General features: G+C 41.7%; 2 protein-coding genes across 6 annotated transcripts in view; one reads left to right on the top strand and one right to left on the bottom strand.

Annotated features, from left to right (window-relative positions):
* Window positions 1-13,478, top strand: part of LOC145446519 (uncharacterized) — a 41,211-nt gene extending 27,733 nt beyond the window's left edge. For 3 of the 5 annotated variants that reach the window (XM_080324842.1, XM_080324843.1, XM_080324840.1), the window contains 12 exons: window positions 227-559; window positions 1,393-1,660; window positions 2,579-2,683; window positions 6,295-6,420; window positions 7,225-7,320; window positions 7,628-7,680; window positions 8,047-8,067; window positions 8,705-8,822; window positions 9,392-9,512; window positions 10,123-10,321; window positions 11,191-11,369; window positions 12,783-13,478. In XM_080324842.1, coding sequence (XP_080180968.1) covers window positions 227-559; window positions 1,393-1,660; window positions 2,579-2,683; window positions 6,295-6,420; window positions 7,225-7,320; window positions 7,628-7,680; window positions 8,047-8,067; window positions 8,705-8,822; window positions 9,392-9,512; window positions 10,123-10,321; window positions 11,191-11,369; window positions 12,783-12,832 — 1,669 coding nt within the window. In that variant the 3' untranslated portion in view covers window positions 12,833-13,478. Of the gene's footprint in view, window positions 1-226; window positions 560-1,392; window positions 1,661-2,578; window positions 2,684-6,294; window positions 6,421-6,715; window positions 7,196-7,224; window positions 7,321-7,627; window positions 7,681-8,046; window positions 8,068-8,704; window positions 8,823-9,391; window positions 9,513-10,122; window positions 10,322-11,190; window positions 11,370-12,782 lie in introns of those variants that run through there. The other 2 variants (XM_080324841.1, XM_080324844.1) reach the window with 2 other exon arrangements.
* The window catches only part of LOC145446561 (CDP-diacylglycerol--inositol 3-phosphatidyltransferase-like), a 125,387-nt gene that overhangs the window by 103,397 nt on the left and 3,498 nt on the right, over window positions 1-18,492 (bottom strand). The gene's annotated exons all lie outside the window — the stretch shown is intronic.

The following is an 18,492-nucleotide window of genomic DNA, read 5'->3' as shown; positions in this document are numbered from 1 at the left end:
CGTTCTTTTGACTTCCCTGAGGAGAGTCAGCTAAAAATCTACGCGTTTATTTCAATACGAGTCGATATTACTCAAGTGTAAATATTGAATTCTGAGTGTCTTGGAAATAACAATGTATATGACCTGAATCAAAATGTGGAGCTCGTAAACGGAAGAAAATAATCTCAGAATCCTGGTTGAATACGCCGATTTTTTCATTTTGGCTGAAATAATTCAAATATTTCAGCGCCGAAATTTCCACGCTGACGGAACAGAAGACCATGACGGATCAGAGAATCGCCGCGTTGGAACAAAATAAATCCGAATCCGAGCAACGTTCGGCAGAAAAAGCCGAAGAACTGAGCCAAAAACTTGTCGAACGTGAACAAGAAGCCGGCCGACTCCAATCCGAGATCGCCCATCTTAAAGTGCAATATCAAGAAGAGCAGGACAAGGCAGTGTCCTTGCAGCAATCATTCCAAGAAAAGCACGACGATTTGAGCCACGAGACGGCCGCGGTCAGCGGCGAACTATCCGCGTTGAAAGCCGTGCTGGGAGCGACTGAGGCTGAAAAATCCAGGTGTGATTTTATTCTTAAATCTTCTCTTGTTCCGCGTCCTCGAGATCTTACTGTTAGGTATTCTCGATCATGACGAGTGGCAGGACAAATCCGAGGTTTGGATAGATTAGTGATATTTTCTTTTGGAACTCGTCTTATTGCTATATGGAGATGATAGTTTGAATTTTGGTCATTCCGATTTTCATTGGCTTCATCAAAATTCAATCTCAACACGTGACTATTTCTTAATACACAAACCATTTCTTAAAACACAAATCAAAAAGTCAACCTGAAACCCTGACAATTCTTGATACACACAAATTTTTGCCTTTTTTTGAATAAAATTGGTCCTTCCGAAGGTCATTGGAGGCTTGAGGCTTTATCAAACTTCAACCGCAAACCCTGGCAACTCTTAATACACGCACATTTTGGCATTTTTTTGAATAAAATTGGTCCTTCTGATGCTCATTGGAGACTTCAGGTTTTATCAAAAAGTCAACCTCAAACCCTGACAATTCTTAATACACACAAATTTTGACCTTTTTTAAAATGAAATTCATCCTTCCGATGGCATTGGAGGCTTGAGGCTTTATCAAACTTAACCGCAAACCCTGAAAATTCTTGATACACACAAATTTTGACCTTTTTTAAAATGAAATTCATCCTTCCGATGGCATTGGAGGCTTGAGGCTTTATCAAACTTAACCGCAAACCCTGACAATTGCTTAGCACGTGCAAATGTTGTTTTGTAAAACCTGTTTTCTGTTGATCAATTGAATTTCTTGATACACACATATTCATGGCATTTCTCAAAAATGAGCTCCTTAATTGAATTCATATTGTTTTCCTTCCAGTATTCAAGACCGTTTGAAGAGCGTCAATGCCGAAAGAGAGGCCGCTTGTCAAAATCTCGCGTTATCGAAAAATGAGAATTTCGAATTATCCCGTAAAATTGAAGAGCTCTCGCAAGCCAGTCAAAATGAAAGCCAAGTTTCCACGGCGAGGATACAAAACCTGTCGGAAGAGGTTGACTCGCTAAAGTCGCGACTCGAGCAATCTGTCCGAGAATTGGACGAATTGAGTCGGTCCAAATCTGAAGAACTGGGCCAGACAGAACGAAAGGTATAGCCTTCTCGGCTTTCCAAGTCATGCACCACCCCTCCATGCTATCCCAGTGACGCATGAGCGCCAAGCAGGGAAGTCATGAATACCAGTGTTACTAATGAGGTCTTTGGTCTGACCCGGCCGGGGATCGAACCCACGACCTACCGATCAAGAAGCCGGATGCTTCACCATTACGCTATCTTGTCGGCAAAACGTATATTATGAACTATTATAGTCTCAATAGCAAGGGCTAAAACTCGGTTCTATGTCAATATGACTGTCAGTTTCTATTTTCTCAGCTTCCGCATATAGGAATTTGAGTGAAATATAAGATCTGGGTTTTTCTGGGTTTATTTAGCTTCCACATCTGGGTTTTTCCAAAATATTCCAGTGGCATCTCTGCAAGCAAGCGTCAAATAGTCGTTACTCGAAGAATATATTTACTGAGTATTGTCAAAATAAGTGTGGAGCTATTTGGAAATAAGTGAGCTGCTCTCCGACCCAATTGGATTGGGAACTGCACAATCATGATTGTTTTGTTTTGTATTTATATCATAACAACTGCTGATTACTGTATTAACTAGTTTTCAAGCTAAAATAACATTTGTCATTTTTTTCAAGCAGTTGAAAATATATAAGGGGCCATTCATTTTTCAAAATCTTCAAATGGGGCCACGATGTAAAAAAGGTTGGGAACCTGATGTAGAACCTATTAGCCTACCGTATATCTGCCATTGCTACGCTTTTGTGCTTGATCACTAGATCGCCCAAAGATGTCTGCACGAAAATGTTACTTTCCGGCATCAACCATTACTAGTTGTTTCATGCCATTTCCATTTCGACATGACACAGACTTTGTTAAAACCCAACATCAATCGGCGTTTGTAGCGTGATGATAATGTACCCAATTCGTTTGACGCTGATGTGATTTTGCAGACGAGCGAGCAGATTCTGGCGCTCGAAATGAATTTGAAGCAACTGCAAGTTGAGAGAGACGAACTGAGGACAAAGGCTGAGCTACTACAGACTGCGTCGGAAAAAGTAGGTTGTTCCGCAGTGCCGGTATCATACTAGTCTCGCAACAAAATCGATGCGACAGGTCCTGTGGCATTCACTGTTTACCGATACGGCCAAGGTAGAAGTAACTTGTGTAGTAACGGTGCATTTAGAGACAGCCCGAACATTAGTCAAGGATTTTGAAGGAATAGCTTGTTGCTGGTTCAGGCTTTCAGGATTGTGATCTTAGATTAACGCAGAACATCGGACAATGCCGCAAATAAGTGCTGCTTTCTCGATCACAAAAGTGATGTGAATCTATCCAAACAATGCTTTGTGCTGGACAAGATCTTGAATGTAAAGAGCTTGTGGATTGGCTTTTAAAACTGTTGAAGTCTGGAATGATAGCCCCTTGAGTGGTTTGCAGGGCCGTAACCAAGTCGCAAGGTTCCGAGTCACAAGTCAATCTTTCTTTATAGTTTCGACTAGAGTCATTTTCAACTCGCCACAGAGTCAACTAAGTTGGCGAGCAAAGGGTCGTGTCGGAGTCATGGTATTATGACTCGAGTTGGAGTCCAAGTCATTGTGTTGACTGTCCAGTTTTGAAAGTTTTGATAAACCCAATTGTTACGACTCTGCTCAGTGATATCGAAAGCTTTCCCTTCATAGGATACTAATTTTTCTCAGTTAAAAGTTTCTGGTTCGCATTTTTCGCAGTACTAGTAGACGAAATAACAAGAGTGTGGTAACGTTACTATTCTTCGAAATTACAATGAAATGTCGGTCTCGGCCGTCCTGGTCTCAAGTCATTTGACATGGTCCGACTCATTATGACTCGAGTACAGGTCGAGTCAATACACAGTTTGACTCAAGTCGAGTTGAGTAATATGCCGTAATTTGAGAATATACTCGAGTCTAGTTAAGTCACCAAAAATTCGCGACTTGAGTCATTACAACCATAGGCGCCGACTTTAATTTTTATACGAGGTGGCGAAGTCTTGTGACGTCATCATTTTTCCATATCGATGACGTCATCGTCGCACTAAAACGCACTTTACTACATGCCGCTGGTTTACGTGCAGCGTTAAACTATTCGTGTGGCGTTTTAATACCGGCCCTGTGATCATTAATATCAAACCATGCGTTCGAGTTATTAAATGGAATCTTAAAACGGTACGAGTACGATCATATGAAAATATAACTGCGCTACTAGTCCGTCCGACGGAATGCACCGAACAGAAATCAGAATTTACGTCACTGAGAATTCAAGCGCAATGCGCTGTGGTGTGATTAACGAAATACGCTCCGCACTGGCCTGGCAAGTTCGCAATTAACACACAACTCTCGAACATGAGGTTTCAAGCAGACAATAATGATGATTACAAGCGCGAAATCGCGCAGCCAATCAATAATTGTCTCTTGCAATTTCTAGCTTCGCGTTGATTAGCTCGCATCGCGGCAATTGTTTACAGATTAAAACAACGATTTTGGCGGCATTGGTACATTTCCGATTTACGTTCGAGAAGCATTTTGGGAGTACATCGGTCAATTCGTAATTTTAATTTGCATATCGACGGCCGCCAACACATACGTGTTGACGGCTGCACAAATTTCCTTCTACGGCCGCTGGTTGACTAACCCTGGGCTAGAACTAATTCCACTTCTGGGTGCATGCCGCAATCTTATCAATAGAAATTCACTGTCTACCAAATGCCCAATAGTTTAATATTCGATATTGTTGTTCTCGATACGAGTACATCCAGCAATCAAGTTGATCGGAATATAGAAGGTTCCCGGTTCAAACGACTCGAATAAAATCAGAATTTGCACCACCCAGAATCTCGTTATGCATCAATATTTGACAATGGCACGGCATCGCCTACTGCACTTTAATAACGAAAGGAACACTGAAAAATGAATTTGTACGGCAATTTCGGAGTACGAATGTATCAAGCAGAAAACGAAAAATATGGATGGTTGCAAACGAGAAAGCGTGTATTCTAATCAGTATCGTTATGAATGGCTTTTGAGTTTGACATAGTATTGAGTAGCTGTCGTCGCGACAATTGTTTTCTCATTATATCGGTGTTTAAGCTGTATTGCTGCATTTACCGATTAATCTCACTGGCAAAGCCTTCTTAGAGAAACGAATATGCGCAGAAATGAATTCCAATTTGGAGGCACACACCAACACATCCTCCAATTTCACGCTCCGATTACGAAGACTATCACATACGAAGCTAGCTAGCTCAAGAAAGGTTTTGTAAACGAATGTGGGCGTACATCATTTAGATTTTAAAAAAGCAGATCGTCTATTTGGGCGGATGGTCGGGAGAGGAGATCTAGGATGGTGTTCATGTTGACGATTTTATGCGTATGATGAGCTTGCCAAAGAGTCCGGTAGTGCAGTCAATTAGAGAGTCCCTGATCTCTGGTGAACAATTAAATACGTGCGCGTATTACACAGCCTCGATGACAGTTTTCGCAAATCAAAATATCCGAACGGCACCGATTTCAGGTGGTTCAGACCTGTGTCGTCTTTTAGAGCTCAAACCATGATACACATCTTCTGATCGTTACGTTCAAGTATTAGCGGGAATAAATTACGTACGAGTCTCTTTGCATTCGATGTTATTCAGTTTCGCGATGTCGCTCTTTAATCAATGTAACATAAAACAATCACCAATTAGCGTTAACTCGACCGCATTGTCTCCAAACCAGCGAGAGATAGGAGCCAAAGCATGCTAGGCCTGAGACGCGATATTTAAGCCAGCAATGGTATCTTTCGCACCAGGCCTATCGCAGATGCTCAATGCTCATGTATATGCCAGCGATGATATCGTGTACGCCAGGCCGAAGCCGCCAATACAGATGCGATTGCGCAGGCAATCGATAGTATAGAGTGAACCGGGCCTATTTCAGATGCAGGCTTGTTCGAGACGCGATAAACCGGGCTAGCGACGATAGCCACGCGCACGGGAATGAATGACCTAATATCGCGATCATCACAGAATCTTCTCATTAATTGACAACATGCTTCTCGCAAATCGGCCCGGCGGAACAATGATAATACAATTATTGAATTGCAACTGAATATTAGAGTTAGAATGGTCGTTTCCAAATGACATGGTTTCGCGTTTCAAATGGTTTCGGTCCCCGAAAGCCCACTGGCTTCGCGCCTGGCACACGCGCGTATCGAACTCGACGACTTCTCCTCTAACGAGGTCGCGTCGATTCGCCTGATTAATAATTATTGGTCACAAATCACTTGGGCGTTTGAGCATTTTGTACGAGGTGGCCGCCACCTCGTAAATATGGTCACGAGGTGGCACCGCCACCTCGTAACCTCGTAAGTCGGCACCTATGATTACAACTATGGTAGTTTGAGAAGATAAATCAAATCGAACAGTCCAAAGTGTTGATGTGCCTCATCAAGACCACCTGTATCATGAACTGCTTTTCACTTGAAAATTAAAGTTGTTGAAAACATGAGTATTTCAGCGAAATCCCCAAACTCTTTTTCCAGTTTTGTAAGTAGTATACACTATACAATCAGAATCATGTTGCTTCAGTCTCTATTCCAAAAAATCGACGTATCCACCTTATCTTGAACGCTACGTTCTCCTCTCGCGTGCTTAATTCGGCTTCTCATTCAGACGACGTCCACTGTGGAAGAGAGAATCAAGTCTTTGACGGAGGAGAAAGCCAAACTTGTGGCGGAACGCGATTCCAATCAGGGAGTGGTTGAGAAATTGAAAAAGGCAATCATTGAAAATGAGGAGGTAAAGTCATTTACGGCAGGGGCGTGAGATTCATACATGCAATCCATACAGGATCGTCGGTAACTTTAGCTAGGCTTGGTGATGGTGATGGTGATATTGCTGTCAATCCCCAACATCTAATCTATATCTAACTGATGCAGCCTAAGGCTGCATATGAAATATGAATTATTCCAAAAATTTAATTTGCTATATCCGAGTATCAAATCTGCGGTGATAAGTTCACGATTGCAACTTAAATTTTGCCATCAAAATGATATTGAACTAGTATGCATCCTAACTTGTTTGATTTTTGCAGGTCGCCGAGCAGGATTTCATATGATTAATCGCGTTTTTCTACCATTCCTCTCGATGCGTTTGTTAGCTTGATCATACTAGAATTTGCGTGACGTAATCATGATGCTTGCGTGATTCGTAGTCATTGTGACTTCATAATAATCGGTCATTTCGTAGTTTCTTTTGTGATTGGTGTACGTAGTCGTTGTGTTTTAACATCTGCATTCATCGTACTTTTGGTTTTCAGCCGAATATACTCTCCCTTCCCTGGTAGCTTTTTGTGTCGCAAAAAGCCTTTTATTGATATGTTTTTACCTTTGCATCGTACATGGATTATGTTGAGTCAGGATTATGTTTTGGCTCTTCGTTATCTTGATACCCTTCTCTTCAGATATGTGTTGGCAATAGTGATTTAACATTCTCTAATAAGATATCTGTTTTTCTGCTGAAAAAGGGGCCTAAAACTATTCTTTTCTGTCTTTTGTATCTTTTTTTACTCGCGTCTAAAAGACTTGTTGTTACACCTTCCAGACGGACAAGCAGCATCGAAGTAAGATTCTGATTCTTGAAGCTGACACCGCAAACTACAAGGAAAAGCAGAGTGTCTTGGAAGAAAAATATAATTCTGTAAGTCTATTAGCACTCCTCAAAAAAACTACGTGCAGCCATTCTTTACAAGCACCAGATATAGATAAGACAGTGTAACCGCAGGCCGCTTTTAGGTTTCTAGCAGTTGCAAAGTACTCAGAATTCATAACGGTAGTGTCGAGACTTGGTGATGAAGTTTGATATCGGATCGTACGTAGCAATTTCAACCTTTTTCACTGTTCTCTCATCCCACCTGAGCGTTGCTCAAACATACCAAACCAGGCTAAATTTTGAACCTACAATTTGTGCACAATTTTGACGATGTCATTTCCTTCTTGTATGGCAGCTCTCCGAAATTCACGATAAAGTTCAAGCCAAGCTTCTGAAAATGGAGAAAAGGTATACTCCTTCCTTGTGCGATGTTAAATGGGCGTCCCCACCTTTATTCAGGCACTGTCATCGCGAATGAGACGCACTACCTCGCATATACGATTATTACTGTAGGCCTACATCATAATGGTTTGGTAATTTTGGAACAAAATTTTCCTGCTGTTTTCAATGCTGTCAGAATTTTTCATGCGTGTTTTTGAGTAGCGATTTTCCTACATTTTTTATTTTACTTTTGATACCATGGTTTAGTAAGTGGTACGATCTGGAAAGTGTTATATTGCTGTAGTCGGTCATAAAGAAGTGATGACGTAGTGGTAACAAGTTTACATTGGATTTGCAGTGTATTTGCTAACGAGTTAGTCGTCTCTTTCACAGCGCGCCTGATATCGAAGAAAGGTATACCGTTGATCAATTTGCACGTTTGCATGTCTTGTATTGGCGACACGGTGTGTGATTTTAGTAATATGGGTATTGTGCCAGGATTTGAAGGGTAATCGCGGGTAATTTGAGAAATCGTGGATCCGGATTCAAATATTTACTGTCGGAGTTGCGTGCTGTTCGGATTTACTTTTATCGTTCCTGGTTCATTTTGAGCTGTTATTTTAATTCAAATTTTATTTTACGTTTTATTCTACAAAATTAGCATGGCCCGCTATTCCGTTTTCTGCACGGTATGCTAGTAAATGTGATGTGATGCATGCATGTAATAATTACCTGAACAATGATTACCAATAGTGCGGGTGTGCATTAACATTTTGAGAATTTTTTTTGATTAGCAAGGAGTTGTGAGACCCAAATCGACTTGCTGTTGAACTTATTGATTTTGTGCATGATATTTTTTTTCTGTGGTTATAGTGAAAATGCCTCTACTGCGGTAGCATATTGATATAAATCGCAACTTCAAGATGAGGTGAATACCAGTTAGCATGGTCAGAAGACCTCAAGACTACCTTTTAATATGAAAATGTGACCTCGGGCTCTGTAAAATTTCTGTCAAATTTCTGTCAGGATTTTTTAATCTGTCGATTTTCAGGGAAAACGTTCTTAAACGAGAATTTGCCAAAGAACGAGAGAGTCTTCAGCACACGATCGACATCACAACGGCGCTTGTGGAAGAAACAAAAAGCCAATCGGAATCCTACCAGAAAGAGGTTCGCTTCTCATGCAGAGCATCATGCCTGGGGAAGGTTTTTCCCAAAGTCTGCTTCCATTCTATTTTATCTTCTTGCCCTAACCAACGAGATAGTGTAGTGGTAAGGCATCTGTGTTCTTGATTGGTATTTTCCTGGCACGACCTTAGACCTGTGTCAGACCGAAGACTTGCTTGTAAGACAATCGGCACTAATAGATAACTCGTAGAGGAAAAATGGTGCTGCTGCCTCGACAATATTCAAGTTTTCTTGTCATGTCCGATGTGCAGATGTTAATAAACTATCTTCATTCCAATTTCGCTGTGCCATCGGTTTTAAACTGGCCATCATTCGGAGTGCATTGTCAAGCTTAGATGCTGTAAATCGGTTTCCATTGAACTACTGTATTGAAAAATGGAGTAATTTTTAGCTTGTTGAAAGATTAAAAATAACCTAATTAAATATAACTTTCAACAGGAGGAAAATTACTATATTCACCAGTATCGATAGTTCCGATATGAACGTCATTCCTCTCTGTCAATTTATATGCTCACTCGAAATATTGCATCATTGTATGACCTGTGTTGCAGGTCAATCTTCTCAAGAGCGAGATCGTGCTGATGGACAGTTTGCGACAGTCATTGAAGAACGTGGAAATAGAGAAGGAAACTCTCGCCCTGCAACTGCAGAATGCCAAAGCTTCAACCAGGCGTACGTAACCTTGCACTTCATATTCGAATGCATATCGATGGCTGATGATGTCGTCTAAGACTAAGGAAGTTGGCTGGCTGAGAAGGTCATATTCTGAGGACGGATGGTAAAAGTAGTCTAAAATGGTGGTTGGAAATGTTTGTGACCAAGTCAGGGACATTTGTGCCGCTGGGACACTGCTGTAAGGAATGAATATCTTTTGACCTGATGCATTTATAGCCCCTCGGTGTCTGCAAGACTATGGGATATTTTGGCGAGTGATAACGAACAGACACTCGTCGAGTTCCTTCACAGAACAGCATATCCCTAGATGTATCCCTAGATGAACAGGCAACGGCCATGAATTCCGCCAATTTCGATAATTTACGTGATTGGGTTGTAGGGAGTTGGATAACTCGCTAGACTCGGGATTTTGAGATATTTCATATAGCGTGGTGGTGTGCAGATGCAGCCTAGTTTATTTCATGTCAATTATCCAAGCATAGAAAGGCTGTAAAGCTGTAAAATAAATTCTATTCAGATTTGGAAGCTTGATGCCATGTCTTTTGAATAGGTTTGGCTCTAATTATTTCTTTCCGTTTCTTCATGAATTCTCGACTTCTTCGAACAGAGCAATCCGGCCCGATCGAAGACGGCGCCACGGACGAGGAACTGCGCGGCCAGGTCGACTTTCTGAACTCTGTCATCGTGGACCAGCAATCCAAGATCGGCGCTCTGAACGAGAAAATTGACGAGCTCGAACAAATGCTGCTTAGCGGCGACGATATTGACCCGTCTCAAATCGCTGATGAATACGAAAGACAAAACAGGTTCGTCCAAGGATTAAATTTCGCATTAGAAAACTGCAAGTGTTGGCTGTACTTGCTACATGACCCGTATAAAGTGGCTGATAAGCACCACTCTGTTTGAAATGAGTGCTACATGACCCGTATAAAGTGGAAATAAGTGCTACGTGACCCGTATAAAGTGGCTGATAAGCACCACTCTGTTTGAAATAAAATTTCTTTTAATCGTACACTTTGGCACTATAGAAAATAGGTAAATTGATTTCTGGTACGTGTTAGATTAAGAAACGGCAGGGTTGTAACCAAGTCACAAGGTTCCGAGTCACAAGTCAATCTCACTTATAGTTTAGACTCGAGTCAAGTCGAGTCATTTTCAATTCACCACTGAGTCAAGTCCGAGCTCACGTCACGGAGTAGAGTGTCGAGTCCGAGTCGTAGTGTTTTGACTCGCAAGTCATTGTGCTGACTGTTCGGTTCTGAGTTAATGTCATGTGAAACCCACTTTTTACTACTCTACTCGGTGATATCGAATGGTCGCATTTTCAAGTACTAGCACTGATAGACGAAATAATAATAGTGTGATAACTTTACCATTCTTCGAAATTACAATGAAGTGCCTGTCTTGGTAGACCCAGTCTCGAGTCATGTGACTTGGTGCAAGTCGAGTCAATACACAAGTAGATGACTCGAGTCAATTCGAGTCACAACAAAAATTACGACTCGAGTCTAGTCATTACAACCCTGAGACGTCCTCTTATCTGTTCATTGCATCGCGTTGTGTCTTGTGTATCGCATTGTACGCCGTGTGTGTCTTGAGCACATGAGCCTACGATTATCGTTATTGAAACAGTGCACCGACCCCCAGATATATACCGCCACGCTTTTCTTTTCAGTGATTCGAGACGTACTGCGCCACGTCTGTTCTGCGATATCTGCGACATATTTGATGCCCATGACACGGACGACTGTCCCACCCAGTCTTCAGCCCATTACGACAACGGCGACTTGCCACCGTCCGTGCACAACGCCACAAAAAGAGGCGAGGTCCGGTCGTATTGCGAAAACTGCGAAAGTAAGTGCCTGTGGCGGTAATGTTCGTGTACGTTCTGTGACCGTGTCTTGCAACGTGTGCAGGATCCGACCGTTGCGCTGCGGATTGTCGGAAGCCTTTGCAGTGAGCTGGATTGTTGCGGTTTGAGTGTGGGAGTGATGCTTGTTTGATTGATTTTGCGGGACATAGGCTTTTGATTGTTTCTGATTTGCCTTGTAGCGGGCTTGTTGTGATGTCTTCGTAATTCCAAGATTGTGTAGTTTTTGAGATGCCTTACTTGCTTGTAGGCAGTGGTTGTATTCAGACGGCTCGCACTGATCCAATATAACCGTCCCACAAAATTTGAAAGGTTTTGCCAAGCGGTTAGCATTACTGGCTACTGCCAATGACTGTTTGTGACAGAACCGGCTTAAACACATGATTTTTGTGATTGTGATAGAACCACTGTTAGTTGGGTTTCTCATTGTTATTGTACTTGTCTTAGTCGTTAACGCACCCTTTTCATCGATCATAATATGCTTGTTTTACCGGTAGTGGAAAACTGCCAATGCTCAAATTGTATGTGTTATATAATTTTCTGGAGAATAGCTGTTCCTATGCCATGTTGTATTTCTAAATTACCAGCCCCTTCACTAAAAGTTGTCATCTTCCTATTAAGCAAATCAAGTCTAGGTTATTTTCGGTAGTTAAGGAACGTTGGTCTTGTGATAATAATCCACGGCGAGTGATGCGGTCATGACCAATGTTCCCTCTAAGCTGCGTGCATGCCCAATTGCACAGTGCTGACACGGTCTCTGCGCACAGAAAATCTATGCTGCGCTTGAGAGAGCCGAAGTGAGGAAACATTGATCATGACATTACTCGAATTGTAGCATTTTGCTGTGATGTTAGTGGGCAGAAGGACTTGAAATGGTTTGAAAAGCACTCCGATAGTTTCGAAAGCTAGCTCGGCCAACAATTCCTGAGATCTTTGAGAAACTATAGATATTTACTTATACTATTCCTGGATGACTCCTTGATAGTGATACAGCAGCATTAAAACTATTTGACATAACCTTGGTGCTGGAGCTATATTGCCAAGACATGTTACCATCTCATGTTGTCGCTAACAACGCCATTTGTCCATGAACATTTCCTTTAATGTGACGAGTCCAGACATTCTCAATGTTCAAGATTATGTCGAACTGAACATTTCAATTTGAAAGAGTGGGTGGCAATGTGAATTACTTCTGTCATTCAGTGCATGTAACTTGTGTATCAAAGTTTCCAGCCGCATCCGTGTTATTAGTAATCAATCGACTTAATTCGGATAGCAGCATGATATATATTGTGAATCCCTATCACGGATTGCCTCAATTCTGCCATACATCGCTTTACGAGCTCTACCACATTCCCGATCGTATCGGAGACGCAAACTTTTGTGTTTTTATTCAGTGTTCGGGCACGATACTGCGGACTGCACAGAAGAAGACGAAATGTATTGATCGCAAGTTTCTGCAGGACCCTGAAGATTTTGGTTCCGGTTGTGCTATTGACACCAGTCGTGTTGTATCTGATCCCAGAAACTAGGAAACATCTTCCCGGTTTCAAGCAATTGCTCGCTGTCTCGAAAGTATCCATCGTGAACAGTAAAGTATTGAAACTTGCATACGAATGCGATTGATTTTGACTTCCCCATCATTTGAAATGGAAATGCGCTAGTTTGGTGCTTTGAATTATGCTGCGATGGTTGCAAAATGCATTTATTCAAATTAGTTACTACTCTGCTTGGTTAGTTCATGTTGCTCGTACCTATATTTGATCTTTGAGTTAGGGCGTGGGACCAATATTTATGTATATGTATATATACTTTTCAACTTTTAACTTATTCCGCCCGTGCAAAATCTAGGGTCTGCACTTAAAAAGGAGATGACGTTATCCTGGTTGGATGCCTTGTTGGAAGTATTTCCTTGCTTGTTATCATTCGTGTTATTGCTCGCAATTTGTGTGGTAGGTAATTTCCCGCGGGGGTTTCGTACGACCTGTATTTGTTTTGCTCGATTGCCACCGAGTAAATGTAGCAGTACTTACCTGGTGATGGAAATGTATTTTTCGACTAAAACTGAGAATAAATATTGAATTTGCTCTGTATGTTTTTGCTGTTGGTCATTGCAGTGATGATTGTATTGGATTCTAGTGTCATGTTAATTCTGTCCAATATATGGGCCGCGTTCTCCTATACGAGACGGCGTCGTGTTCCCTCCAAGGTCTGCAGCACAGAGCCAGTTAACTCATTGACATGCATTTTATTTTTTTTCCTTGGGTTAAACATCAACAGACTTCAAATAAAAACAATTGGATTCATCAGGTTCTTGAGCAGCATAACAGCGTCGTTCTTTCATCGGTAAAAGCGTGAACTATGGTCTTAAATCCCGACAGAGTTGCGCACAGTCGGTTCAGTTTCTTGTTAGCAATTTTTATCAGTTCAATACACCCCAAAAATTGCGACACAATGAAAAGATAGGAAGGTGTCGAAACGACTTGGAGTAGTCTTTGAAATCAGACACCCTCTTTGGCCTAGGCGACGTAAAGAGGAAGCATACACACCGAACGAAAAGCAAAAGAAGATACTATAAAAGCAAGCGACAAAAATGAGGTGGCATGTCATGGAAGGCGAGATCGGTCCGGTAATCTTGAGGACGGACTGGTATTCAATAGTAGAAATTGTGATTGACGGCGTCGGTGATTCAGTTGCGACCATTGCTTTGTCAGGCAAGGGAAATGGCGCGTTGACTCGACCATTTTGGGAACAGCAATAAACCGGGAGTTAAATTTAAGAGACTACTTCACGTCATTTTGACACCTTACCATCTTCAGTACAGTGTTGGGATGACTGCAAACGAAACGATCACAGCTTCCGTTGTCGAAGTAGTAGTAGTAGATTAATCCAATTGTCACGTATCTTTGTTTCTTAGACGGCTCAGTGCTTACATTACGCAGTGCTCACCTTTACCAACTCTCTTGTATAATTTAAATCGAACGAACATAGTTTATGCGTTTATATTATCGTGTATTTGTTGATGGGTAGTGTAGGCTAGCTACTGTACCATTTCATTATGTTTCGACTTCACGAGGCTTCGTATTCGATCCTCTATTTTGGTTGATGATAACAGACTGCGTGGCTTTTAGCTATACGCCGCAGTTGCTCACGTATTTTATCAGCAGTTCCAAGTGTGCGAGAGCGATACAGCGCCTTTTGCATGTATATTTAACTTTATGTTTGTTATTTGATTCAACATAAATGTCCAATTGATCTGTCTTTCACCCAGTTAGCAAATCTAATGACTTTGCATCATCACTCATACTTCGAAAATCCAATTTGACATGAATCTTGACTTGACTCGTGACTTGACTCGACTTGATTCGAGTCACCTCCAAAAAACGAGTGACTTGACTCGAGTCAAAATGTGCAATGACTCGAGATGACTCATCGTGACTCGAAGGTAGTGACTTGATCCCAACACTGCTTCAGTATCAGTTTTAATAATATTTTCATCATTCCAAAACACCACAAAAATGCGATAGGCCTACAATAAAAAGATAGGAAGATGCCGAAACGACTTGGAGTAGCCTATAGTCTTTGAAATCAGACACCCGGCCTAGGCGAAGTAGAGAAGACGCGTGCACAAATTGCACATTGCACACTGAATGAAAAGTGAAGCAGAGAATATAAAGGCAAAGCGACAAAACGAGGAGGTATGTGGCGGAAGGCGAGATCGATATGTTAGGTCGTGGTTCAGTGATCCTGGAGGCTGACTATAGAATTCATTTAGAAGAAATTGCTTGTATTTCGACTTGAATGTGGACATGGACATGCTCGACGGTTGTCTGATAGCCGGCGAGATGCTGTTCAACAATTGGGGTCCGGCATACTCAATGATATATATCATTGACAAAACGAAATGGATGCGGTTAATTATTGATGATTATAGCTAGGTGTTGTTGGAAGATCACCGGATGGTGTATCTACTCGGCGAAAATACATTCTAGTATGTAATTCTAGATCCTGACATGTTACATAAACTAGTTTACGGATGGTTACCATATTTTGGGATCCAGAAGGAGCACACTTTTTCCCAAAAGATTACCGGACTAGAAAACTGCTGATTCTAGAATCTGTAATAGAAATCCTGTGTTGGCTAAAAAAAGGTCAACCTTCTGACTCGATTTCTGGATTACCCAAATTTTAACGATACTACTGTGGTGATGGCTAAAAAGTCATTTTTCCAGTTTTACTCCCGGAGGACCCGCTCGATCATCCATATAGCAGATATTGGCGATTTTTACTTTAGCCTTTCCATTACCCTGGGTGTCCAAGCTATAAAGGAGTACTAAGAGGATGACATTTAGGCGTCCTCGGACGACATTTTCGATTTCGGCGGGGGAGATAGCGTAGTGGTAATAGGGTTGCCATACGTCCGGAATTTCCCGGACATGTCCGGAATTTCACTGCAAAAACTGCGTCCGGGAGGAATTTCTAAAATCTGGCTAAATGTCCGGAATTTTGAAGGTTTGAAGTAAGCTAATAATTTTTTCGTAAATCAACATAAACAAGATTATTTTTGGGCAGATATATGCCACATGAAATTTTACTCCGCGCTGCGCGCGATTTAGCATCATTTATAATGGTTTTAATATGGGGACTATCTCCCTCGCAAAAACGGCGATCAAAAATAAATAAAAAAATGACATTCATAGAAAAAAAGAAGTGTGATTGTATTGGCAATTATAAGATAACGGTTCGGATGATATATTCAAATATATGGTGTTTCTAAACCTGGGGGTAGTTTGCTTTTATTCTGCGGTTCGCGAAGATTTTGATCGTAATTAGCTACCAAAATAGGCCGTGAGTAGGTCTGGGCAAATATACCGACCTTTAATTAGTAATCAGCTCTTCAAATTTTGAGCTGGGCCACGGCACATTTTCAAATTGGAAATAGAGTCGCGACCATAAAAGGTTGGAAACCACCGGATATGCGGTGTTTATATAGCTCAGTGGTGCAACGCGCACCGGCATTAGTCTGATAAATAATCTTATCGGCGTGACATGAACATGACTTAACCATGTACAATTATGCTCCTTGCGTTCTCGAAGTCATCATCCTCCACCAGCTCGACCGCTAACTCTGATCATGTGGGCGGAGAGAGAATCAAAATTATACAGTAATATATGGAAGAACCAATATTAGTGACATTCAAATCATTTAACGACCAGATGCATATAGTAAGCCCCCAGAAGTTGCATCGAATACCCAACGGGAGGCCCAAGATCAGTATTTATCTCGGCGGAAGGGAGCTGAAAAAATGTGACTTCGGCCCTGGTTCCAATTTACCATACACAACCACATACTCCTGAACCCGACCGTGACCACCTCTAGTCCATAGACAAAGCGTTGCTGGTGTGACGTCATATTTATCGACAATGTGCTCACACCTCATTTTGAAATCCGCTAGTGGGCGCCGAAGAGCGTCCGGAATTTGTGAAACAAAAATATGGCAACCCTAAGTGGTAACGATAAGCGCCCACCAATCTGACGGACTCGGATGGATTCCCGTCGAAGGTTTATCTGGTCTCCTGTTCCCCCGCCGTTGCCGTTCTTACGGCGACAAAAAAGCTCAGAAAAAGACCCGACAAAAGAAAGCACTCACAAGGAATGGAGAGTACTAGTAGAAAGCAGTGGCGGCTCGTGACAATATCGGGTGGTGGGGCAAGGGCCGCAAGCGACTTGTTATCAATATGACGTCACAGTAGCGTTTTTCAACGTTCATGATGGCCACATGAATTTCCCGTAAACAATGATTTTTAACGTAGGTGCCGCGAGAGGTTTGCCGGTGGCGTGACTTGAAGTGCGGTAACAAATGTTTTATTCATTGTTTTTTATTCAAATATTATTTTACAAAATGTACGCGAACTAAGAATCGTTCCCATGCCACGAATCAATCATCAGGTTATCCTTAGTAGCATGCGTTATGATTTCGTGGTAGAGATTACGCAAGCGCCGAGTAAGACTATACCAAAAATACACAGACCAACTACCTACAAAGAGCATTCGCATGACACCTTGTGGTGTTTTAATCGTTCCATGCTCAGCAATTCTGTAAAGTGCTGCAGCGCCTCCGACCCGATTTGTATATGGATTCTCGTCCCGAAAGCGAGTCAAATCGATTTGCCCTCGTCCGAAAGTGTTTGGTACACGATCCTGATGCGTTACGACCAGGGGATAGGCAATCAAAGCGGTGGCACCCATAAACGTAAAACATTATAAAAAGCCAGCTGTTATCCATGGAAGATTAATTACGAGTCTGCCTGCCATCATTCAAGCAGGAATCAAAGCATTGTGTTAAATTGAAATGCGAGCACATATCGCATTAAACAATTTCATGAATAAATTATTTCATCTTGATGAATTTTTCACTTTTTCTCCATAGCCATAACAAAATATATCGGTAAATTAACTGTCAGTGTGCCTCGAGTAATAAGGATGAAAACCACTCACTTTTCCTTAGCCATAGACATGGTTGAGTTACCTGGGCTCACTTGATTGAAATTATTCGGAAAGAACATGATGTGTACAGTCGTCCGCCCACTAGCATTAATTTATGTCTTGTATAAGTATTGTGCGCGACGTGATTTCTTATTAGCAAAATGTTCAATAACGAGTTTATTGAAATCTGGAATTCCCAGAACCACGTCGTTGTGAATCGAGAGAACAGCCAACGCATTAAGCTTATCTTGGCCCATCCTGTTTCTGAGAAAGGTCTTGATACGTTTCAATGTGCTGAAACTGCGCTCGGATTCCGCGGATGAAATCGGGGTAGTCAAAATGATATTCAGAAAGCTAGTTACTGTAGCAAAGTTGATCGAAAGCGAATTTTCAACTAGGAATTTTGAAAGTTCGCTAGTGGTTTTAATTTCCGAAAAGGATGTGTTAGAATACAAACAAGTCAACTCGCTCTCCAACCGAGCAATGTCGATCATCGGGTAATAACGAGGCACGCTGCGCAGTAGTCCAGAAGGAAAATGAATTTTGTAGGCAGGGAAATTTCCCGGATTTAACAGGGCGAAAGTAACCAACTGGTCACTATTCAGACGATGTTGGATTTG

The sequence above is a fragment of the Botryllus schlosseri genome, chromosome 9 (genome assembly GCF_051294905.1).
Source record: "Botryllus schlosseri isolate E-star chromosome 9, Bs_hap1, whole genome shotgun sequence".
NCBI lineage: Eukaryota > Metazoa > Chordata > Ascidiacea > Stolidobranchia > Styelidae > Botryllus > Botryllus schlosseri.
This window is presented reverse-complemented; position numbering and strand designations above follow the sequence as displayed.